The sequence below is a fragment of the Anomaloglossus baeobatrachus genome, chromosome 12 (genome assembly GCF_048569485.1).
Source record: "Anomaloglossus baeobatrachus isolate aAnoBae1 chromosome 12, aAnoBae1.hap1, whole genome shotgun sequence".
Classification (NCBI taxonomy): domain Eukaryota; kingdom Metazoa; phylum Chordata; class Amphibia; order Anura; family Aromobatidae; genus Anomaloglossus; species Anomaloglossus baeobatrachus.
This window is the reverse complement of record NC_134364.1, coordinates 135375931-135402135: the sequence shown is the minus strand read 5'-3', so window position 1 is coordinate 135402135 and position 26205 is coordinate 135375931. Positions and strand designations below refer to the sequence as shown.

The following is a 26205-nucleotide window of genomic DNA, read 5'->3' as shown; positions in this document are numbered from 1 at the left end:
GGTATAGACGCCGGCTGCTGTAGGGGTATAGACGCCGGCTGCTGTAGGGGTATGGAGTCCGGCTGCTGTAGGGGTATGGAGTCCGGCTGCTGTAGGGGTATGGAGTCCGGCTGCTGTAGGGGTATGGAGTCCGGCTGCTGTAGGGGTATGGAGTCCGGCTGCTGTAGGGGTATGGAGTCCGGCTGCTGTAGGGGTATGGAGTCCGGCTGCTGTAGGGGTATGGAGTCCGGCTGCTGTAGGGGTATGGAGTCCGGCTGCTGTAGGGGTATGGAGTCCGGCTGCTGTAGGGGTATGGAGTCCGGCTGCTGTAGGGGTATGGAGTCCGGCTGCTGTAGGGGTATGGAGTCCGGCTGCTGTAGGGGTATGGAGTCCGGCTGCTGTAGGGGTATGGAGTCCGGCTGCTGTAGGGGTATGGAGTCCGGCTGCTGTAGGGGTATGGAGTCCGGCTGCTGTAGGGGTATGGAGTCCGGCTGCTGTAGGGGTATGGAGTCCGGCTGCTGTAGGGGTATGGAGACCGGCTGCTGTAGGGGTATGGAGACCGGCTGCTGTAGGGGTATGGAGACCGGCTGCTGTAGGGGTATGGAGACCGGCTGCTGTAGGGGTATGGAGACCGGCTGCTGTAGGGGCATGGAGACCGGCTGCTGCTCTGTATGCTAAAATAAAGCCAGCAGTAATGCAATAGTGGATAGTGATAAACGGATAAATCTGTTGGTCAGGAGGAGATCCAGGGAGAGGATGGAGTTGGACAGAGCAGTTTTATAAATTAATGTATTTCATTGTTGAACAAACTCCTTCATCAGGAAAAAACACAATGAGGGCAGTGAGAGAGATACTGGAGCCGGGCATTGCTCCACTCAGCCTGATCCACTGAAATCTGTTGGACTCCACGTCAGGCTTTTGCAGGTGCCTCTGTGTGCTTCCATGTAATTATCTGCCTGGGCCTATATAAGCCTCACCAAAACACCCAAGACACACACCTATGTCTTGGTATTAATGTTTTTAGTGTTCCCAAGTCCTATGTGCTGGCAGCTACCAGTACCTCTGTTTCTGGTCTCCTGTCTGTGTGAGTCTTCCACTACCTCTGTTACAGGTCTCCTGTCTGCCTGAGTCTTCTAGTACCTCTGTTACAGGTCTCCTGTCTGCCGGAGTCTTCCAGTACCTCTGTTTCTGGTCTCCTGTCTGTGTGAGTCTTCCACTACCTCTGTTACAGGTCTCCTGTCTGCCTGAGTCTTCTAGTACCTCTGTTACAGGTCTCCTGTCTGCCGGAGTCTTCCAGTACCTCTGTTTCTGGTCTCCTGTCTGCCTGAGTCTTCTAGTACCTCTGTTACAGGTCTCCTGTCTGCATGACTCTTCCAGTACCTCTGTTTCTGGTCTCCTGTCTGCCTGACTCTTCCAGTACCTCTGTTACAGGTCTCCTGTCTGCCTGACTCTTCCAGTACCTCTGTTTCTGGTCTCCTGTCTGCCTGAGTCTTCCAGTACCTCTGTTTCTGGTCTCCTGTCTGCCTGACTCTTCCAGTACCTCTGTTTCTGGTCTCCTGTCTGCCTGAGTCTTCCAGTACCTCTGTTTCTGGTCTCCTGTCTGCCTGTGTCTTCCAGTACCTCTGTTTCTGGTCTCCTGTCTGCCTGACTCTTCCAGTACCTCTGTTTCTGGTCTCCTGTCTGCCTGAGTCTTCCAGTACCTCTGTTACAGGTCTCCTGTCTTCCAGTACCTCTGTTACAGGTGTCCTGTCTGCCTGTGGCCTCCATTATCGCTACTACCCACTTTCAGTACCTTTTACTACCAGTTTCCCATGTGCCTCACCTGCCTGCTGCACCAACATTCATGGCCTGTGTGCCCACTCATACTTTAGGCTTGCAGAGACACCTCACCAGGAGAATCTAAACACCGGGGTTTGAATAATCCAAAAACTGTAGTCAAGGGGCAAAAATCACCCTCTAGTAGTATGTACGGACAGTTCTCATTGTCCATTGATTGGATTCAGTAAAGCAAGGAGAAAAAAAAAAGAAAATATTGTTATATAACTGAGAAAAAAGACATGGCAGCAAAAGGATATTAATATCACTAAATTCTTCTTCTCCTGCACAGCAGAGCTGACAGCAGCTCCTGCCTCCGCTGTACAGGTGATCACATCTTCACTGGGTCCGGAGAAGAAAGCAGGGTAAGTGCTGCTTCTCAATCTGCATACACAACCGCTGGTTCAGTGCTGTGTATACAGAGGAGGAGAAAGTGAGCATGGTAATATACCATGTTTATCCTCTCTGGGAGACTGTCAGCTCCGCACCTGCACGGTCTTAGACAGCATTTATATGTTCACCCATCACTGCAGATAGCGTCTGGACTGCCCGGACATCTATAGTCTATAGCTTCTCCAGGAGTTGTTAATAATGGATGCTGCCTCTAGGAAATCAGACCTGAATTACAAATAAAGGTTGTCCCTTAGGCTATACCCAGCCTTACACACTGTGGCAATATATTTGCGTCTACACTGCCCACAGTTTTGGGAGGAGGTGGTGGGGTGGATGGCTTTTCTCCTATTTTCCTATAGGATTGGGACAATGAGGATGGTTGGGTCTCAGTGTCCCCTTGAGGAACATTGTTGTCTTGTTTTGCTCGTTGGCAGCCAGACAGCTATGGGAGCAGGTAGCTGTGGCTGCAGTGTTACTGGCAGACATGGAGATAGTACACCACAATTGCCCCGATCCATTAGCTTTCTGCTGTCATCTACAGTGACTGTGAGAGCTTATCAGGCCTCCTTTTTCTGCTCAGTTCTTCTGTGTGGCTTCAGGGGATCCCAGAAACCATATGTAAGTCAGAAATGCATGCAGCATCTTCTCCAGGCTCTCCCAATTCAGTGTCATCACTTTCCCATCCATTGCAGCCTTTTCCTCAGGCCCAGACCTCTCTGTTGGATCAAGCAGAAAATTACTCGCATTTCCCATTGACTTACATTGTACAATATTACAAAGTACTCGTCACGAGTGCAGCGATTACAAATATTATGGTACTCGCTCATCTCTAGTGGTGACGTACCTTACGCTACAAATCTTGCAACAGTCCGGTCCGCGTTGGGACAGGGCGTGGCACCACCCGCTACTCATAAATGGTAACGTTCCTTACGCTACACATCTTCAGTCTGGTCCACGCTGGGACAGGGCGTGGCACCACCCGCTACTCATAAATGGTAACGTTCCTTACGCTACACATCTTCAGTCTGGTCCATGCTGGGACAGGGCGTGGCACCACCCGCTACTCATAAATGGTAACGTTCCTTACGCTACACATCTTCAGTCTGGTCCACGCTGGGACAGGGCGTGGCACCACCCGCTACTCATAAATGGTAACGTTGATTACGCTACACATCTTCAGTCTGGTCCACACTGGGACAGGGCGTGGCACCACCCGCTACTCATAAATGGTAACGTTCCTTACGCTACACATCTTCAGTCTGGTCCACGCTGGGACAGGGCGTGGCACCACCCGCTACTCATAAATGGTAACGTTCCTTACGCTACACATCTTCAGTCTGGTCAGAGCTGGGACAGGGCGTGGCACCACCCGCTACTCATAAATGGTAACGTTCCTTACGCTACACATCTTCAGTCTCGTCCACGCTGGGACAGGGCGTGGCACCACCCGCTAGTCATGACAAGTGGTGACGTACCTTACACCACAAATTTTACAACAGTCTCAAACTTCATACCAGTGCATCATCCTCACATCCCGAATAACAAATCCCATCTCGTGGTCAGGAGCATCTGATAGTCTAGAAAAATATGGTATCTTTCCAGAGTATTTTAATTTTGGCATGAATTGTCTGTATGAGATTATTCCTTGTATCAACCAGTGAGGCCACAAATGTTTTTCCAATCAGGGCTCGTTTATAATGGCATTGATTTTTATTTTTCTTGTACAGTAAAACCTTTTTGCGTTTCGGCTTCTTTGAGCAGAATGTCCTCAGATTTGGGTCCGGCTCTGATTTTACCACCAGAGTTTGGTCAGAGTTTTTTATCAGTTTTTCCTGGATGATAAAAATGGCGGTTTCCCCAGTCTGTGAACAACGCGCAGCGCAGGGGCCATATCTGATGGCTGCACAACTGTATTTATTTTTCATTTCTTAATGGATCCATAGACTTGAATTGGTGAGAATGATCCGAGGCTCGAATAAACATCCAACATGTTTCCATAATTTTGTGTAGATCACTAAGTTGGTAAAACTGCACGGACCAATGACCATCCCCATAGACTATAATGGGTGCAAGTCCTATCCATGAATGTATGAAGAAAGTGAGGTGTGAATGTGGCGTCTTGTGCTTGAGCGTCTTCTACATAAGGAGTCTGACACATTCTGTGCCAAAATCTGCAGGGAAGGTTCCTTCCGCACCCCATTGTTGTAGATAAGAAGTCTGTTCACACTGTCCATCTTCTCCGCAGCAACTGGATGACATTAATACACTTTCTTCGGCGCTCTATTGGGAGACCCAGACGATTGGGTGTATAGCACTGCCTCCGGAGGCCACACAAAGCAATTACACTCAAAAGTGTAAGGCCCCTCCCCTTCTGGCTATACACCCCCAGTGGGATCACTGGCTCACCAGTTTTTCGGCTTTGTGCGAAGGAGGTCAGACATCCACGCATAGCTCCACTGTTTAGTCAGCAGTAGCTGCTGACTATATCGGATGGAAGAAAAGAGGGCCCAGATAGGGCCCCCAGCATGCTCCCTTCTTACCCCACTGGTGGTTTGTAAGGTTGAGGTACCTATTGCTGGTACGGCGGCTGGAGCCCACATGCTGTTTTCCTTCCCCATCCCCCTGAGGGGCTCTGAGGAAGTGGGATCTTACCGGCCCCAAAGCCCTGAGGCCGGGCTCCATCCACAGACCCATTGAACCTGCTGGATGTGGAGCGGGAGTGCCGTTCAGGGACATGGCCCTGCACCATTCAGGTACTCTGTGTCCCCGTACACACAGGCACAGCACACTCCAGACTTGCTGGGTGTGCTAGTGCGCCGGGGACAGTAAAGGGTTACAGTCACTGCAGCTTAGCTGAGTGACTTTATTTATTGGGAACTACCGCGCCGGACGCTCCGTGAGCGGCGGCGCGGCTGGGACTTGTAGTGCGCCGGGGACTTAGCGCCGACCGCGCTTTTACGGCGGCGGCGCTCATAAATCCAGTCCCCGGCTTTTGCGGCCTAACTCAGCTTCGTTCCCGCCCCCACCCTGTCAATCAGGGTAGGGGAGAGACGCTGTACAATCAGCAGCGCCGAGGGCTGGAGCCTTATTTACATGCTCCAGCCCTCTCACTAGACACTGTGGGACGCCAGGTTTCCCGCTCTGACTCGGGGCACGCCCACGGCCCGCCCCCTACTCACACGAGCTGGGGAAGGACGCCGGCAGCCATTCCTGCAGCCCGAGCTGGGAGAACGGACTCTGGGCAACCAACAGGAATGGGGCGACCACACACCCGCTTATAGGCGGGCGGTAAGCGGCACCTGGGGTGCTGACACTAAATACCGCAGTTTTGTCTAGTTGTATTTAAGTACACTGCATAGGTCGCTATTTCGGGCTATATGCCCTCTTAGATGGCGACACATCAGCAGCAGGAAAGCATGGGTGCTACGGCACAGGCTTTCTATGCTGCTTGTATTGCACGTACTGAAGTGTTCAGGTGTATTTATGCTTGTATGCTGTACACTGCACTGTACGGTCACTAGTCTTGGCTATATTCGCCATAGAATGGCTAGACTACAGCAGCAGAAAAGCAAGGGTGCTGAGGCACAGGTTTTTTTCTATGCTGCTTGTATTGCAGGGGTTGCAGTGTTCATTTGTACTTATGCTTGTATGCTATACATTGCACTGTATGGTCGCTATTCTGGGCTCTATTCCCCTAGATGGCTAGTCTACAGCAGCAGAAAAGCAGGGGTGCCAAGGCACAGGCTTTCTATGCTGCTTGTATTGCATGTGCTGCAGTGTTCATTTGTACTTTATGCTTGTATGATATACATTGCACTGTACGGTCGCCATTCTTGGCTCTATAAGTCGGCAGCAGCATATAAGCAACACAGGCTTTCGATGCTGTTTTTGCTGCATGTGATACTGTTCCACGGCACTGCTCCCCATTGGGTGCAATGCTCCCCTGGAGCACTTGGTCAGCCGGGGTCTCTACTTGACGTGGCCAAAAGAACCACCTCTCAACCCTGTCCAAGGACAGGGACGGAGTTGCAATGGGATAGAGACTTGCAGTCCGGACAGGCCATGGGCAATCTGGATCATTGCTCCCTGGCCACCCTCATTTGGATTAAAAATCGGTGCTCCGGGGGGGTCCCAGGAGGCTCTCTGTATGATGAGGTAGACGTAGCTCATCAGGACTTTGATCCTGACACCGCTCTCACTCCGGATACACCGGATGGTGACGCAATAAGGAATGATCCTATAGCGTCCATCAATGGAATGTTGGATCTTTTCTCCCTCAGCCCCCCCAGCGGAGGAGTCAGCTTCACAGCAGGAGAAGTCCCATTTCAAACTCAAACGTATATTGAGTAGTGTTCTGGCCGCGCTGACTTCAGAGAAGCAGTCCAGCTACACCACGCTTACCAGATAAGCGTTTTCTCCAAACGTATTAAGGATACACGTTATCACTTTCCCCCTGACGTGGTCAGGCGTTGGACCCAGGGTCCAAAGGTGGATTCTCCAATCTCCAGGCTTGCGGCTAGAGCCACAGTTGCAGTGGAGATGGGACTTCACTTACAGATGCCATTGACAGACAGATGGACTCTGGTTGAAATCTGTCTGTGAGGCTATCGGCGTGTCGGTTGCTCCGGCATTCACAGCCGTATGGGCACCCTAAGCTTTTCAGCTGTTCTTGTGCAGCTGGTCTTGAGCACAAGTACATCTGTGCCGCAGGGGCGTCCGTAACCTCGCAATGTCTGCATTGCGACTTACCCTATTAATGCTGTCCTGGAAGGACAGCCGAGGTTTCGGTCCTTCCCAGGCTCGGGCAGGTCCCAATTGTCCTCGTCCAAAAGGGCTGAAAAGCCTCAGAGGGGCTCAGCTGCCGGCCGGGCTCAATCACGCCCAAGGAAGGCAGCCGGAGGAACCGCTACCAAGGCGGTCTCCTCATGACTCTCAGCTCTCTCATCTTTCCGCATCCGCGGTTGATGGCAGACTCGCTCGCCTTTGGCGACATTTAGCTGCCACAGGTCACAGACCGGTGGGTGAGGGACAGTGTGCCCACGTGCACAGGACAGAGTTCTGTTCTCGTCCTCCGACTCGATTCTTCAGAACGTCCCCACATCCCCACCGAGCAGATGCTCTTCTGCAGGCAGAAGGAGTGGTAATCCCGGTTCCTCTTCAGGAACAAGACACGGTTTTCCTCCAATCTGGTTGTGGTGCCAAACAAGGATGGCTCTTTCCGTTCCGTTCTGGACCTAAAACTGCTCAACAAGCACGTGGAGGCCAGGCGGTTCCGGATGATACCCTCCGCTCCGTCATTGCCTCAATGTCTCAAGGAAATTTGCTAGCATCAGTAGACATCTAAGATGCTTATCTCCACGTGCCGATTGCTACAGAGCACCAATGTTTTTCTACATTTCGTGATAGGAAACGACCAGCTTCAGTTCGTAGCTCTGCCATTCGGGCTGGCGACAGCCCCACGGGGGTTCGCCAAGGTCATGACGGCAGTGGTAGCAGTCTTGCACTCACAGGGACACTCTGTGATCCCTTACTTGGACGATATACTTGTCAAGGCACCCTCTCAACAGGCATGCCAACTCAGCCTGAATGTTGCGCTGGAGACTCTCCAGACATTCGGGTGGATCATCAACTTCTCAAAGTCAAACCTGTCACGACCCAATCACTAACGTATCTTGGCATGGAGTTTCATACCCTCTCAGCGGTAGTGAAGCTTCCGCTGGACAAGCAGCGGTCACTACAGACTGGGGTGCAGACTCTCCTTAAAGGTCAGTCGCACTTCTTAAGACGCCTCATGCACTTCCTCGGGAAGATAGTGGCGGCAATGGAGGCGGTTCCGTTTGCGCAGTTTCATCTGCGTTCACTTCAATGGGACATTCTCCGCCAATGAGACGGGAAGTCAACATCCCTGTACAGGAAAGTATCCCTTTCACAGACGGCAAGGACTCTCTGCAATGGTGGCTTCTTCCCACCTCATTATCACAGGGAAGATCCTTCCTACCACCGTCTTGGGCGGTGGTCACGACAGACGCGAGTCTGTCAGGGTGGGGAGCGTTTTTCTCCACCACAGGGCTCAGGGTCCGTGGACTCAGCAGGAGTCCACCCTTCAGATCAATGTTCTGGTAATCAGAGCAGTGTATCTTGCCCTACTAGCCTTCCAGCAGTGGCTGGAAAGAAAGCAGATCCGAATTCAATCGGACAAGTCCACAGCGGTGGCATACATCAATCACCAAGGGGGGACACGCAGTCGGCAAGCCTTCCAGGAAGTCCGGCGGATTCTGATGTGGGTGGATGCCACGGCCTCCACCATATCCGCAGTTCACATCCCCGGCGTAGAAAACTGGGAAGCAGACTTCCTCAGTCGCCAGGGCATGGACGCAGGGGAATGGTCCCTTCACCCGGACGTGTTTCAGGAAATCTGTCGCCGCTGGGGAAGGCCGGACGTCGACCTAATGGTGCCCCGGCACAACAACAAGGTCCCAACCTTCATGGCACGGTCTCGCGATCAAAGAGCGCTGGCGGCAGACGCCCTAGCGCAAGATTGGTCGCAGTTCCGGCTCCCTTATGTGTTTCCACCTCTGGCACCCTTGCCTAGAGTGCTACGCAAGATCAGATCCGATTGCAGCCGCGTCATACTCGTCGCCCCAGACTGGCCGAGGAGGGCGTGGTATCCGGATCTGTGGCAGCTCACGGTCGGCCAACCGTGGGCACTACCAGACCGACCAGACTTGATGTCCCAAGGGCCGTTTTTTCCATCGGAATTCCGCGGCCCTGAATCTGACTGTGTGGCCATTGAGTCCTGGATCCTAGCGTCTTCAGGATTATTCCACGGGGTCGTTGCCACCATGAGACAGGCTAGGAAGCCCACGTCCGCTGAGAACCACAGAACGTGGAGGATATTCTTATCCTGGTGCTCTGCTCAGGGAGTGTCTCCCTGGCCATTTGCATTGCCTACCTTTCTTTCTTTCCTGCTATCTGGGTTAGAAAAAGGTTTGGCGCTCGGCTCCCTTAAAGGTCAGGTATCGGCGCTATTCGTCTTTTTTCAAGAGGCGTTTGGCACGCCTTCCTATGGTGCGCACGTTCCTACAGGGGGTTTGCCATATCGTTCCCCCGTGCAAGCGGCCGTTAGATCCATGGGATCTGAACAGGGTACTATGCCCTCCAGAAGCCGCCCTTCGAGCCTCTGAGGGAGGTTTCACTTTCTAGACTATCCCAGAACGTGGCTTTTCTGGTAGCGATCACATCTCTTCGGAGAGTGTCTGAGCTGGCAGCGCTGTCATCCAAGACTCCCTTCCTGGTCTTCCACCAGGACAAGGTAGTGCTGCGCCCCATTCAGGAGTTTCTCCCGAAGGTGGTATCCTCTTTTCATCTTAATCAGGATATCTCTTTGCCTTCGTTTTGTCCTCATGCAGTTCATCGGTATGAGAAGGATTTACATTTGTTAGATCTGGTGAGAGCACTCAGAATCTACATTTCCCGCACGGCGCCCTTGCGCCGTTCGGATGCACTCTTTGTCCTTGTCGCTGGTAAGCGCAAAGGGTCGCAGGCTTCTAAGGCCACCCTGGCTCGATGGATCAAGGAACCAATTCTTGAAGCCTACCGTTCTGCTGGGCTTCCGGTTCCATCAGGGCTGAAGGCCCATTCTACCAGAGCCGTGGGTGCATCCTGGGCATTACGACACCAGGCTACGGCTCAACAGGTGTGCCAGGCAGCTACCTGGTCGAGTCTGCACACTTTCACCAAACATTATCAGGTGCATACCTATGCTTCGGCGGACGCCAGCCTAGGTAGAAGAGTCCTGCAGGCGGCAGTTGCCTCCCCGTAGGGGAGGGCTGTCTTGCAGCTCTAACATGAGGTATTTCTTTACCCACCCAGGGACAGCTTTTGGACGTCCCAATCGTCTGGGTCTCCCAATAGAGCGCCGAAGAAGAAGGGAATTTTGTTACTTACCGTAAATTCCTTTTCTTCTAGCTCTTATTGGGAGACCCAGCACCCGCCCTGTTGTCCTTCGGGATTTTTGGTTTGTTTGCGGGTACACATGTTGTTCATGTTGAACGGTTTTAAGTTCTCCGATGTTACTCGGAGTGAATTTGTTTAAACCAGTTATTGGCTTTCCTCCTTCTTGCTTTTGCACTAAAACTGGTGAGCCAGTGATCCCACTGGGGGTGTATAGCCAGAAGGGGAGGGGCCTTACACTTTTGAGTGTAATTGCTTTGTGTGGCCTCCGGAGGCAGTGCTATACACCGAATCGTCTGGGTCTCCCAATAAGTGCTAGAAGAAAAGGAATTTACGGTAAGTAACAAAATTCGCTTCTTTAGGGCTCATGCGCATGTTGCTGAATTTCATGCATTTACCCTGCGTATAGCACTGCAGTGTAAATGCATGCGTCCTGCGTCCCCTGCACAATCTATGTAGATTGTGCATGATACGTGCGCACGATGCTTTTATGAACACAAAGATTTGGGGGCTAAAATGTTGACCCAAATCCGTGCGTTCATAAAATGAGCATGTCAATTATTCCGTGCGTCTATGGTGGCCCCCAGCAGCCAGAGCACATGAAATCTGCTTTTTTTCTGCAGAAACACTATATCCATTATGCAGTGTTTCTGCAGCGGTTTGACGCGCACATGTGCTGTCAAATCCCTGCAGAAATCTCTGCACAGACACGACGCAACGTGCGCACATAGCCTTATCCAGCATTGTGGCATTAGATGTTTGTGGTTTCGGCTATGCTTGGACTTTTGGCTCTATACTCGCATAAATAAAAAAAAATAGGGGGTTGGCGGCTTGACCTAGTGCGCTAATCCTTATTCACACCACATTTGTGAATCTAATATATAAAGGTGTGTGTGTGTGTGTGTGTGTGTGTGTGTGTGTGTGTCCACTAATGGAATTCACACCGTCGCATTTACAATCACGAAATATTGCACAGACACCTCATGTGACTCAGGGACGTCGTAGACTATGTTTTGACAGGAAAATTTAACCCTGCGCTTTACAGTTACTCTCCAAAACACCTGTCTCCATTAAAGTCAATGGAGATAGGCGCTACAGCTTAATAGGAGCTGTGATTGGTTGCTATCGGAACAAAATAAATTTAGTTATAAGAAGCTTATGTGTGAGGTAATAAGATGTCGGTGGGGAGACAGAGAAACAGAAAGAGACTGACAGACAGGGAACAAGACAGCGAGACAGTCAAAGAGGCAGGCAGATAGGGAAAGAGACACACAGGGGGGGTAAAGAGACAGGGTGGGGAAGAGACAGGGGGAAAAGATACAGGGGGAGGGAGAGACAGACAGAGAGACACAAACAAACAGACATGGAGAGAGACTGACGCACAGACAAAGCCACACACACACACAGACAGACAGACAGACAGTTACTATCCCGCCCGGGTACTACAGCTAGTTTATAATATACAGGAAGATTTGTCTGCGAAGCCATATGCAGCCATCAAAAGAGCCACATCTGGCTGGCGAGCCTTAGGTTCCCGACCCTGCCATAGAGTTAGATTGGTCCAAGTGAAATGTGATATATATATTTTTTTAATTGCATTCCACTCACTCCGTTTTACTCGCCGTGTGTCCTTACCCTAAGATTCGCACACTTGCAGTCACTCGCCGTGTGTCCTTACCCTAAGATTCGCACACTTGCAGTCACTCGCCGTGTGTCCTTACCCTAAGATTCGCACACTTGCAGTCACTCGCCGTGTGTCCTTACCCTAAGATTCGCACACTTGCAGTCACTCGCCGTGTGTCCTTACCCTAAGATTCGCACACTTGCAGTCACTCGCCGTGTGTCCTTACCCTAAGATTCGCACACTCGCCGTGTGTCCTTACCCTAAGATTCGCACACTTGCAGTCACTCGCCGTGTGTCCTTACCCTAAGATTCGCACACTTGCGGTCACTCGCCGTGTGTCCTTACCCTAAGATTCGCACACTTGCAGTCACTCGCCGTGTGTCCTTACCCTAAGATTCGCACACTTGCAGTCACTCGCCGTGTGTCCTTACCCTAAGATTCGCACACTCGCCGTGTGTCCTTACCCTAAGATTCGCACACTTGCAGTCACTCGCCGTGTGTCCTTACCCTAAGATTCGCACACTTGCGGTCACTCGCCGTGTGTCCTTACCCTAAGATTCGCACACTTGCGGTCACTCGCCGTGTGTCCTTACCCTAAGATTCGCACACTCGCCGTGTGTCCTTACCCTAAGATTCGCACACTTGCAGTCACTCGCCGTGTGTCCTTACCCTAAGATTCGCACACTTGCAGTCACTCGCCGTGTGTCCTTACCCTAAGATTCGCACACTTGCAGTCACTCGCCGTGTGTCCTTACCCTAAGATTCGCACACTTGCAGTCACTCGCCGTGTGTCCTTACCCTAAGATTCGCACACTCGCCGTGTGTCCTTACCCTAAGATTCGCACACTTGCAGTCACTCGCCGTGTGTCCTTACCCTAAGATTCGCACACTTGCGGTCACTCGCCGTGTGTCCTTACCCTAAGATTCGCACACTTGCGGTCACTCGCCGTGTGTCCTTACCCTAAGATTCGCACACTTGCGGTCACTCACCGTGTGTCCTTACCCTAAGATTCACACACTTGCAGTCACTCGCCGTGTGTCCTTACCCTAAGATTCGCACACTTGCAGTCACTCGCCGTGTGTCCTTACCCTAAGATTCGCACACTTGCAGTCACTCGCCGTGTGTCCTTACCCTAAGATTCGCACACTTGCAGTCACTCGCCGTGTGTCCTTACCCTAAGATTCGCACACTTGCAGTCACTCGCCGTGTGTCCTTACCCTAAGATTCGCACACTTGCAGTCACTCGCCGTGTGTCCTTACCCTAAGATTCGCACACTTGCGGTCACTCGCCGTGTGTCCTTACCCTAAGATTCGCACACTTGCGGTCACTCGCCGTGTGTCCTTACCCTAAGATTCGCACACTTGCGGTCACTCGCCGTGTGTCCTTACCCTAAGATTCGCACACTTGCGGTCACTCGCCGTGTGTCCTTACCCTAAGATTCGCACACTCGCCGTGTGTCCTTACCCTAAGATTCGCACACTTGCAGTCACTCGCCGTGTGTCCTTACCCTAAGATTCGCACACTTGCGGTCACTCGCCGTGTGTCCTTACCCTAAGATTCGCACACTTGCGGTCACTCGCCGTGTGTCCTTACCCTAAGATTCGCACACTCGCCGTGTGTCCTTACCCTAAGATTCGCACACTTGCAGTCACTCGCCGTGTGTCCTTACCCTAAGATTCGCACACTTGCAGTCACTCGCCGTGTGTCCTTACCCTAAGATTCGCACACTTGCAGTCACTCGCCGTGTGTCCTTACCCTAAGATTCGCACACTTGCGGTCACTCGCCGTGTGTCCTTACGCTAAGATTCGCACACTTGCGGTCACTCGCCGTGTGTCCTTACCCTAAGATTCGCACACTCGCCGTGTGTCCTTACCCTAAGATTCGCACACTTGCAGTCACTCGCCGTGTGTCCTTACCCTAAGATTCGCACACTTGCGGTCACTCGCCGTGTGTCCTTACCCTAAGATTCGCACACTTGCGGTCACTCGCCGTGTGTCCTTACCCTAAGATTCGCACACTTGCGGTCACTCGCCGTGTGTCCTTACCCTAAGATTCGCACACTTGCGGTCACTCGCCGTGTGTCCTTACCCTAAGATTCGCACACTTGCGGTCACTCACCGTGTGTCCTTACCCTAAGATTCACACACTTGCAGTCACTCGCCGTGTGTCCTTACCCTAAGATTCGCACACTTGCGGTCACTCGCCGTGTGTCCTTACCCTAAGATTCGCACACTTGCGGTCACTCGCCGTGTGTCCTTACCCTAAGATTCGCACACTTGCGGTCACTCGCCGTGTGTCCTTACCCTAAGATTCGCACACTTGCGGTCACTCGCCGTGTGTCCTTACCCTAAGATTCGCACACTTGCGGTCACTCGCCGTGTGTCCTTACCCTAAGATTCGCACACTTGCGGTCACTCGCCGTGTGTCCTTACCCTAAGATTCGCACACTTGCGGTCACTCGCCGTGTGTCCTTACCCTAAGATTCGCACACTTGCGGTCACTTGCCGTGTGTCCTTACCCTAAGATTCGCACACTTGCGGTCACTCGCCGTGTGTCCTTACCCTAAGATTCGCACACTTGCGGTCACTCGCCGTGTGTCCTTACCCTAAGATTCACACACTTGCGGTCACTCGCCCACTAGTCTAATCGGCTTTTCTCCATTTTGTTTAATTAGGAGAATCCACACTAGTCGGCACATTATCACAAATTTGGACAATGGGAATATAGGGCGACTTTTCACCTTTTAGTGAGGTGCATATTGCTGATGACTCTATTTTCTATCGTTCTAGGTCGGGTTCCCTCCTTTGCTGAGCATTGTCAGTCGTATGAGCCAGGTGAGACAAATTACCAAGGTGTACACAAATGGAACTTTCTATAATTAGAATTGTGGTGAAAAATCTCTAAACGTTAATCTGCAACAAGGTTTTTTCTTTACCCTATCTGAGAGCAGCGTGATATAGGGTAGATTCCAGCAATGGGTCACTTATGGGGCTACTAGCTGCACTTTTGATTAAAATTCCTGTTTTCTCTGTTGTAGATTTTCCAGTTCTCTGAATGCTGAGCTCCTTTAGTAATTCAATGTAAAAGGCATACATATATAATTTTATATATATATATTTGTGTGTGTGTGTATATGTATGTGTGTGTGTGTGTGTGTGTATATGTATGTTTGTGTGTGTGTGTGTGTGTGTGTGTGTATATGTATGTTTATGCATTTGTGTGTGTGTGTGTGTGTGTATATGTAGGTTTATGCATTTGTGTGTATAAGTATGTATTTGTGTGTATAAGTATGTATTTATGTATGTTTGTGTGTGTGTGTATATATATATATATATATATATATATATATATATATATATATATATATATATATATATATATATATATATATATATATATATATATATATATATATATATATATATATATATATATACACACACCAATATAAATCAAAAGAGGGCCACTTGATGAATAAAGGCAACAACTCTACAATTGAATATAACCAAGAAAAAAGAGTCTTTCAGTTTGCCAGGTAGCAAATATACCCACACAAGCCATATTATGAAAATATATATAAATATTTATTATAGAGGCTGTAGGGGAAAACAATACATAGGCATACATATATAAACATAGGACCAAGGGAATTAGTGCTGGAGGGGAAAACCCCACGTGTCCCAAGCATTCATTCAGGAGAACAAGTCTCTACTGAGTAACGGCAGACATACCATAAGAGAGTGACACCAGGCAGACACAGCTCAAAAAGAGTAGAAATGGCCAAGAAGGCAAAAAACAGTTGTTAGCAAATGCCGAGCAAACCTACCAGGAGGATATGACGCCGAAGGCCAGGGTAACACGTGGGGACCAAACGTCCCAACACGTGTTTCGCTCCGTGTGCTTCGTCGGGGGACGATTAAAAATAGTGCAAGATGTGAATCTTATATAGGAGGTCCGGCCCCAATGAACAGACGCCCCCTCATTAAGTTTAATCATACGAACCGGGGTATTGCGAGACGCGCCGCCCTGGGTCCAGAGCAGCGGAAGCCGGAGGGAAGAAAACTTCCTGTGACGTCACAGCACTTCCGGAATTCCGCTGCTAAGGACGCCGGCAACGGCCGCGTCAGGATGTAAAGACCTCCCTCTGACACGTCATCGGGTAAGTCCGCCTACACAGAGGATGACAGACCGTCCATTAGTATACCGGGCAAAAATGCCCACAGTATGAAACAGGGACGGATGGTCAGTTATAAGAACGTGCAGCAACAGAGGAAGTCGCAATATATCATGGTTGAATGGATATAGGTGGAATATAAGAAAAGCAAAAGATGCGTTATAGAGGCAGGGAGGGAAGAAAAACCGGCATTTTCACATATTCATAACCACATACGCAGCAAAAAGACATAGTGTGTGTGATACTATACATACATGCATATACCATAGAAATATATATACGAGGATAAAACATCACATATATAATGCATACATATGTGAATGAATAGAAATATATCCATTACATATATACACACACCGTATTTTTCACTTTATAAGACGCACCACCAGATTTGGTGAAGGAAAAGAGATTTTTTTTAATGTTAAATGGAGTCCATCTTATAATGCCAGTGTCCGTCTAACAAATCATATATCGGGTATATGTCCCTCATAGCCCCCCATCCTAAAATTAGCCCCCTTAATCTGGATATGGCCTCCTTATATTGAATATAGCCCCCTTGTGTTGGCACACGTTCCCTGTGCTGCCTATGGCCCCCTATGGATTGCACACATCCCTCTGTGCTGCCTATGGCTCCCTATGGATTGCACACGTTCCCCTGTGCTGCCTATGGCCCCCTATGGATTGCACACGTTCCCCTGTGCTGCCTATGGCCCCCTATGGATTGCACACGTTCCCTGTGCTGCCTATGGCCCCCTATGGATTGCACACGTTCCCCTGTGCTGCATATGGCCCCCTATGGATTGCATACGTTGCCCTGTGCTGCCAATGGCCCCCTATGGATTGCATACGTTCCCCTGTCCACATATAGCACATACAGTGCTATACTGGCACTATCAGGCTGAGTCTATACATACAGCGCTATACTGGCGCTATCAGGCTGATTCTATACATACAGTGCTATACTGGCACTATCAGGCTGATTCTATACATACAGTGCTATACTGGCACTATCAGGCTGAGTCTATACATACAGTGCTATACTGGCACTATCAGGCTGAGTCTATACATACAGTGCTATACTGGCACTATCATGCTGATTCTATACATGCAGTGCTATACTGACACTATCAGGCTGAGTCTATACATACAGTGCTATACTGGCGCTATCAGGCTGATTCTATACATACAGTGCTATACTGGCACTATCAGGCTGATTCTATACATACAGCGCTATACTGACACTATCAGGCTGATTCTATACATACAGTGTTATACTGGCACTATCAGGCTGAGTCTATACATACAGTGCTATACTGGCGCTATCATGCTGATTCTATACATGCAGTGCTATACTGACACTATCAGGCTGAGTCTATACATACAGTGCTATACTGGCGCTATCAGGCTGATTCTATACATACAGTGCTATACTGGCACTATCAGGCTGATTCTATACATACAGTGCAATACTGACACTATCAGGCTGAGTCTATACATACAGTGCTATACTGGCACTATCAGGCTGAGTCTATACATACAGTGCTATACTGGCCCTATCAGGCTGATTCTATACATACAGTGCTATACTGGCACTATCAGGCTGATTCTATACATACAGTGCTATACTGGCACTATCAGGCTGATTCTATACATACAGTGCTATACTGGCACTATCAGGCTGAGTCTATACATACAGTGCTATACTGGCACTATCAGGCTGAGTCTATACATACAGTCAGGGCTGTATTTTGCCTTCATGCTGCCCTAGGCACTTTAAGTGGTCGCGCCCCTTAGTGACAACGTAAAACTGAGTTTTCGCACACGACATCTGTTTAAGGCAGATCTACTCTGTAAAACACTTGAAAAAGTATCAATAAGAAACGAACCCCCCCCCCAATGGGAATCACCACAGGCACATCAAAAGATAGCATGAGTATAAAATATTCCCACCACACCGTCCCCACTTATATACTGTGACTGTGACACTGCCCCTAATAAACACCACACTGCCCTCCCTTATAAACTACTGTATATGCACCACACCTTCCTCGATTATGAAATATGATCTGTACATTGTGAGGAGGGAGCAGCATGATGTGAGGACAATGTCCCATGCATGCTGCCCCCTCCTCACAATGTCCCATGCATGCTGCCCCCTCCTCACAATGTCCCATGCATGCTGCCCCCTCCTCACAATGTCCCATGCATGCTGCTCCCTCGTCACAATGTCCCATGCATGCTTCCCCCTCCTCACAATGTCCCATGCTTGCTGCCCCCTCCTCACAATGTCCCATGCATGCTGCCCCCTCCTCACAATGTCCCATGCATGCTGCCCCCTCCTCACAATGTCCCATGCATGCTGCTCCCTCCTCACAATGTCCCATGCTTGCTGCCCCCTCCTCACAATGTCCCATGCATGCTGCCCCCTCCTCACAATGTCCCATGAATGCTGCCCCCTCCTCACAATGTCCCATGAATGCTGCCCCCTCCTCACAATGTCCCATGCATGCTGCCCCCTCCTCACAATGTCCCATGCATGCTGCTCCCTCCTCACAATGTCCCTTGCATGCTGCCCCCTCCTCACAATGTCCCTTGCATGCTGCCCCCTCCTCACAATGTCCCATGCATGCTGCCCCCTCCTCACAATGTCCCATGCATGCTGCCCCCTCCTCACAATGTCCCATGCATGCTGCCCCCTCCTCACAATGTCCCATGCATGCTTCTCTCTCCTCACAATGTCCCATGCATGCTGCCCCCTCTTCACAATGTCCCATGCATGCCGCTCCCTCCTCACAATGTCCCATGCATGCTGCCCCTCCTCACAATGTCCCTTGCATGCTGCTCCCTCCTCACAATGTCCCATGAATGCTGCTCCCTCCTCACAATGTCTCATGCATGCTGCCCCCTCCTCACAATGTCTCATGTATGCTGCTCCCGCCTCACAATGTCCCATGCATGCTGCTCCCTCCTCACAATGTCCCATGCATGCTGCTCCCTCCGCACAATGTCTCATGCTTGATGCTCCCTCCTCACAATGTCCCATGCATGCTGCTCCTTCCTCACAATGTCCCATGCATGCTGCTCCCTCCTCACAATGTCTCATGCATGCTGCCCCCTCCTCAGTGTCCCATGCATGCTGCCCCCTTCTCACAATGTCCCATGCATGCTGCCCCCTCCTCACAATGTCTCATGCATGCTGCCCCCTCCTCAGTGTCCCATGCATGCTGCCCCCTTCTCACAATGTCTCATGCATGCTGTCCCTCTCCATGAGCTCCTAATGCTGCCTTCCTCTTTTCCATAATGAGACCTTCATGTTGCCCCACTCATGCTAAGACCACCACACTAACGCTTATGCTGAGACCCCCCCCCACACACACTACCTCACTCTTGATATTGACTCTCCTACATTGCTCCACTCCATACTGATCCCACACATGCTGCCCCTTCTTCACAATGAGCTCCCAATGCTGCCCCCTCTTATTCTGAGTCCTTACACTCCCCCCACCCAATCGATTTTGTCATTGCACTATCCCTCATCCCTTGTCCTCTGTCTCTAGCATTAGCCCCTCTCTCCCACTCCCCCAACATCAGCCTCTCTCCCCCAGCATCAGCCTCTATCTTCCCTCAGCATCAGCCTCTCTTCCCCAGTCTCAGCCTTTGCCTCCCCCCAGCCCCAGCCTGCCCCAGTCTCCGCCTCAGCCTCCCTCCAGCCTCCCTCCAGTCTCAGCCTCAGCCTCCCTCAAGTCTCAGCCTCAGCCTCCCTCCAGTCTCAGCCTCCCTCCAGTCTCAGCCTTAGCCTCCCTCCAGCCTCCCCCCAGTCTCTGCCTCTGCCTCCCTCCAGCCTCCCCCCAGTCTCTGCCTCTGCCTCCCTCCAGCCTCCCCCCAGTCTCAGCCTCAGCCTCCCTCCAGTCTCAGCCTCAGCCTCCCTCCAGCCTCCCCCAGTCTCAGCCTCTGCCTTCCTCCAGCCTCCCTCCAGTCTCAGCCTCTGCCTCCCTCCAGTCTCAGCCTCTGCCTCCCTCCAACCTCCCCCCAGTCTCAGCCTCTGCCTCCCTCCAGCCTCCCCCCAGTCTCTGCCTCTGCCTCCCTCCAGCCTCCCCCCAGTCTTTGCCTCTGCCTCCCTCCAGCCTCCCCCCAGTCTCTGCCTTTGCCTCCCTCCAGCCTCCCCCCAGTCTCTGCCTCCCTCCAGCCTCCCCCCAGTCTCTGCCTCTGCCTCCCTCCAGCCTCCCCCCGGTCTCTGCCTCTGCCTCCCTCCAGCCTCCCCCCAGTCTCAGCCTCTGCCTCTCTCCAGCCTCCCCCCAGTCTCAGCCTCTGCCTCTCTCCAGCCTCCCCCCAGTCTCAGCCTCTGCCTCCCTCCAGCCTCCCCCCAGTCTCAGCCTCCCTCCAGCCTCCCCCCAGTCTCTGCCTCTGCCTCCCTCCAGCCTCCCCCCAGTCTCTGCCTCTGCCTCCCTCCAGCCTCCCCCAGTCTCAGCCTCTGCCTCCCTCCAGCCTCCCCACAGTCTCAGCCTCTGCCTCCCTCCAGTCTCCCCCCAGTCTCAGCCTCTGCCTCTCTCCAGCCTCCCCCCAGTCTCAGCCTCTGCCTCCCTCCAGCCTCCCCCAGTCTCTGCCTCCCTCCAGCCTCCCCCCAGTCTCTGCCTCTGCCTCCCTCCAGCCTCCCCCAGTCTCAGCCTCTGCCTCCCTCCAGCCTCCCCACAGTCTCAGCCTCTGCCTCCCTCCAGTCTCCCCCCAGTCTCAGCCTCTGCCTCCCTCCAGCCTCCCCACAGTCTCAGCCTCTGCCTCCCTCCAGCCTCCCCCCAGTCTCAGCCTCTGCCTCTCTCCAGCCTCCCCCCAGTCTCAGCCTCTGCCTCCCTCCAGCCTCCCCCCAGTCTCTGCCTCCCTCCAGCCTCCCCCCAGTCTCTGCCTCTGCCTCCCTCCAGCCTCCCCCAGTCTCAGACTCTGCCTCCTCCAGCCTCCCCACAGTCTCAGCCTCTGCCTCCCTCCAGTCTCCCCCCAGTCTCAGCCTCTGCCTCCCTCCAGTCTCAGCCTCTGCCTCCCTCCAGTCTCAGCCTCTGCCTCCCTCCAGCCTCCCCCCAGTCTCTGCCTTTGCCTCCCTCCAGCCTCCCCCCAGTCTCAGCCTCTGCCTCCCTCCAGCCTCCCCCCAGTCTCAGCCTCTGCCTCCCTCCAGCCTCCCCCCAGTCTCAGCCTCTGCCTCTCTCCAGCCTCCCCCCAGTCTCAGCCTCTGCCTCCCTCCAGCCTCCCCCCAGTCTCTGCCTCTGCCTCCCTCCAGCCTCCCCCCAGTCTCTGCCTCTGCCTCCCTCCAGCCTCCCCCAGTCTCAGCCTCTGCCTCCCTCCAGCCTCCCCACAGTCTCAGCCTCTGCCTCCCTCCAGTCTCCCCCCAGTCTCAGCCTCTGCCTCCCCCCAGTCTCAGCCTCTGCCTCCCTCCAGTCTCAGCCTCTGCCTCCCTCCAGTCTCAGCCTCTGCCTCCCTCCAGTCTCAGCCTCTGCCTCCCTCCAGCCTCCCCCCCAGTCTCTGCCTCTGCCTCCCTCCAGCCTCCCCCCAGTCTCAGCCTCTGCCTCCCTCCAGCCTCCCGCCAGTCTCTGCCTCCCCCCAGTCTCTGCCTCTGCCTCCCTCCAGCCTCCCCACAGTCTCTGCCTCTGCCTCTCTCCAGTCTCCCCCCAGTCTCAGCCTCTGCCTCCCTCCAGCCTCCCCCCAGTCTCTGCCTCTGCCTCCCTCCAGCCTCCCCCCAGTCTCAGCCTCTGCCTCTCTCCAGTCTCAGCCTCTGCCTCCCTCCAGCCTCCCCCCAGTCTCAGCCACTGCCTCCCTCCAGTCTCAGCCTCTGCCTCCCCACAGTCTCAGCCTCTGCCTCCCTCCAGTCTCAGCCTCTGCCTCCCTCCAGCCTCCCCCCAGTCTCAGCCTCTGCCTCTCTCCAGTCTCAGCCTCTGCCTCCCTCCAGCCTCCCCCCAGTCTCAGCCACTGCCTCCCTCCAGTCTCAGCCTCTGCCTCCCTCCAGCCTCCCCCCAGTCTCAGCCTCTGCCTCCCTCCAGCCTCCCCCCAGTCTCAGCCTCTGCCTCCCTCCAGCCTCCCCCCAGTCTCAGCCTCTGCCTCCCTCCAGTATCTGCCTTTGCCGCCTCCCCCCCCCGCATGCGCAGATCTCCGGTCTGCATTAGAGACACTCCCACGCTCCTTATGAATCCACTTACCTGCTCCAGTGCCCGCCGCCATCTTCCTGGCTCACGTGAGTATCCTCTTCTGACACCGGCTTCCATCACGTCCTCCGCGGCGTCCTGCTGTGAGCTCTGCATGTGACGTCCACACAGCAGTGGACGCAGCACAGAGGAAGGAGCTGATTGGTGCGCGCCTGTGACCCCGGAAGTGCAGGCGCCGGCAGTTCCGGGGTCAATCAGCTCCCTGTGCTCGGCGGCCACAAAAAAAAAAATGTAAAAAAAAAATGTAAAAAAAAAAAAAATTTTTTTTTTTTTTTTTTTGCTGCCAGAAGGTGCCGCCCCTCACAATCTGCCGCCCTAGGCACCGGACCACGGGTGCCTAATGGTAAATACGGCCCTGCATACAGTGCTATACTGGCACCATCAGGCTGATTCTATACATACAGTGCTATATTGGCACCATCAGGCTGAGTCTATACATACAGTGCTATACTGACACTGTCAGGCTGATTCTATACATACAGTGCTTTACCGGCAATATCAGGCTGATTCTATACATACAGTGCTATACTGGCACTATCAGGCTGAGTCTATACATACAGTGCTATACTGGCGCTATCAGGCTGATTCTATACATACAGTGCTATACTGGCACTATCAGGCTGATTCTATACATACAGTGCTATACTGGCACTATCAGGCTGATTCTATACATACAGTGCTATACTGGCGCTATCAGGCTGAGTCTATACATACAGTGCTATACTGGCACTATCAGGCTGATTCTATACATACAGTGCTATACTGGCACTATCAGGCTGGTTCTATACATACAGTGCTATACTGGCACTATCAGGCTGATTCTATACATACAGTGCTATACTGGCACTATCAGGCTGAGTCTATACATACAGTGCTATACTGGCACTATCAGGCTGACTCTATACATACAGTGCTATACTGGCACTATCAGGCTGGGTCTATACATACAGTGCTATACTGGCACTATCAGGCTGATTCTATACATACAGTGCTATACTGGCACTATCAGGCTGATTCTATACATACAGTGCTATACTGGCACTATCAGGCTGATTCTATACATACAGTGCTATACTGGCACTATCAGGCTGAGTCTATACATACAGTGCTATACTGGCACTATCAGGCTGACTCTATACATACAGTGCTATACTGGCACTATCAGGCTGGGTCTATACATACAGTGCTATACTGGCACTATCAGGCTGATTCTATACATACAGTGCTATACTGGCACTATCAGGCTGATTCTATACATACAGTGCTATACTGGCACTATCAGGCTGATTCTATACATACAGTGCTATACTGGCACGATCAGGCTGGGTCTATACATACAGTGCTATACTGGCACTATCAGGCTGATTCTATACATACAGTGCTATACTGGCACTATCAGGCTGATTCTATACATACAGTGCTATACTGGCACTATCAGGCTGAGTCTATACATACAGTGCTATACTGGCACTATCAGGCTGGGTCTACACATACCTGTAGTGGTCAGCCCAATGTTTTAGGTTTTGAGTGACAGTTGCACTGGAGCAGATCATATATTCATAGTTATCCCCTCCCCCTGTTAGAATTAGCATAAGTATTCTACAAACTATTCACTTTCTGTGGAAGAATATTTGAATATTTCCCAGAGGAGCATTGCAGCTATAAGACTCCTCACTACTGACAGCCAGATTGGTTTGTGAGGCCTCAGCAAGGAGAAAAGTTTTCCCCTTAGACCCCACTATAGCTTCTCATACAGACAGATCAGATCTCACACTTTGCACTGACAAGGGACAATCACCCTGAAACAACATGTCTGCAAAATGAGGTTCTGATCTGGCATAAATCCGAAGTCATATGAAAAGAGGAGAAAGGACCTGCCATCTAGAGTTACTTAGCTTTGGCTTTCTCCTGTGAGACATGTAATGACACACAGCCCTGCTTTCTTCACTGACCTCTGCACCCACTGTATACAGCAGAGCTGTGTGTCTTTACAAACACCTCTTGCAGCCTTCATCTTACTGCAGTCGCTTCATTAAACCGTTCAATACAAAAGATGTGGTTGGGATCCGACCATTGTGGCCGTGCACAGGTGTTTTTCATCTTGAAACATGAAGTTATAATCTGAAATAGCCCCAATGACCGGGGAAATGGCGACATTTCTAGGTTTTTATTTTTAATACAAAATGTGTGATATAAAAAAGAAAAAAAAATCTCTACATTTTTGTAAAAAAGTCCATTTAGCACCAAAACCTGACCTAAACAATTGTTCATTTTCTCATGATGGCTTCCCTTTTAATGATTTCCAAAAACCCCTCATCTTTATTTTTTTTTTTAAGGCTACGGTCACCAGTGTGCTGGAGTATCTGGTGAATTGGTTTGAAGAAAGAGATTTCACTCCAGAACTGGTAAAAAAAAATAAAATCTATATATATATTTTAATTTAATTCTAATAAAGCGCTACATTGTGTGTGTTTTGTCTTTGCTGTCAGGGTCGGTGGCTTTATGCCTTGCTCGCAAGTTTGGAGAAGCCGCTGCTACCGGAAGCCCACTCCCTCATCAGACAGCTGGCACGCAGATGCTCACACGTTAGAGCTGGAGTGGTACGAGGACGTCTCTGTAATCACAGGTCCTGTACTGCGGTGTATGATGGTCAGGGGTTGATTTTCTGTCTATACTTTGTCTTTGCAGGAACACCGGGAAGATGAGCGGGTGTCCGCGCTAAACCTGTTTATCTGTTTAGTTGGCAGGTAATGTGTGTGTGTGTTTTCTCCTTCTCATGTCATGTCAGCCCCTGTGTACGCCTGTCCTCTCTATGAAGTCTATATTCCTGATGGGGCTCCACTAACACTTTGTATTATGTCCCTGTCCCACACGTCTGCGCCTCTTTTAATAAATCTGATCGTATACACGCCTGACATTTTGACACTTCATGCTTTTATCTAGTCTGTGAGCTACGACGACACTCAGAATTTTCTATACAAGTGACAGATCATTACCCAAATCTGCAACGTCTGAGAATTCTGAAGCGCTGTGCACACGTTGCTTCTTTTTTCCTTGCAATTTTGGGTGCAGAAAAATCTGCAGCGTGTCAATTCTTGGTGCATTTTTTCCTGTGTTTTTTAGCCGTTCAAGCCATTGATTTCACAAGCAAATGCATGCTACAAAAACCCATGGGTTTTTTTTTCTTTTCGGTGTTTTTCTGTCACAAGACGCGTTTTTTTGTTGCAGAACATGTCTGCACCAAAAACTCAGCATGCTCACAAGGCCTTCCAGTTTTCTTATTTCCTGCTCTATTCCTTCTGTGACAGCTCTGGTGAATAGTGAAGCTGTAGTATTAGTAGTGCTCTCTTCCTTCTGTGACCGCTCTGGTGAATAGTAAAGCTGTAGTATTAGTAGAGCTCTCTTCCTTCTGTGACCGCTCTGGTGAATAGTAAAGCTGTAGTATTAGTAGAGCTCTCTTCCTTCTGTGACCGCTCTGGTGAATAGTGAAGCTGTAGTATTAGTAGAGGTCTCTTCCTTCTGTGACCGCTCTGGTGAATAGTGAAGCTGTAGTATTAGTAGAGCTCTCTCCCTTCTGTGACCGCTCTGGTGAATAGTGAAGCTGTAGTATTAGTAGAGCTCTCTTCCTTCTGTGACCGCTCTTGTGAATGGTGAAGCTGTAGTATTAGTAGAGCTCTCTTCCTTCTGTGACCGCTCTGGTGAATAGTGAAGCTGTAGTATTAGTAGAGGTCTCTCCCTTCTGTGACCGCTCTGGTGAATAGTGAAGCTGTAGTATTAGTAGAGCTCTCTCCCTTCTGTGACCGCTCTGGTGAATAGTGAAGCTGTAGTATTAGTAGAGCTCTCTTCCTTCTGTGACCGCTCTGGTGAATAGTGAAGCTGTAGTATTAGTAGAGCTCTCTTCCTTCTGTGACCGCTCTGGTGAATAGTGAAGCTGTAGTATTAGTAGAGCTCTCTTCCTTCTGTGACCGCTCTGGTGAATAGTGAAGCTGTAGTATTAGTAGAGCTCTCTTCCTTCTGTGACCGCTCTGGTGAATAGTGAAGCTGTAGTATTAGTAGAGCTCTCTTCCTTCTGTGACCGCTCT

General features: G+C 51.2%; 1 protein-coding gene across 1 annotated transcript in view; it reads left to right on the top strand.

The window, feature by feature from the left end:
• Positions 1 to 26205, top strand: part of GEMIN2 (gem nuclear organelle associated protein 2) — a 106075-nt gene that overhangs the window by 76243 nt on the left and 3627 nt on the right. The window contains exons 6-9 of the mRNA XM_075330784.1: positions 14557 to 14601; positions 24460 to 24528; positions 24613 to 24723; positions 24812 to 24870. Of these exons, the coding sequence (XP_075186899.1) occupies positions 14557 to 14601; positions 24460 to 24528; positions 24613 to 24723; positions 24812 to 24870 (284 nt within the window). The remainder of the gene's footprint in view (positions 1 to 14556; positions 14602 to 24459; positions 24529 to 24612; positions 24724 to 24811; positions 24871 to 26205) is intronic.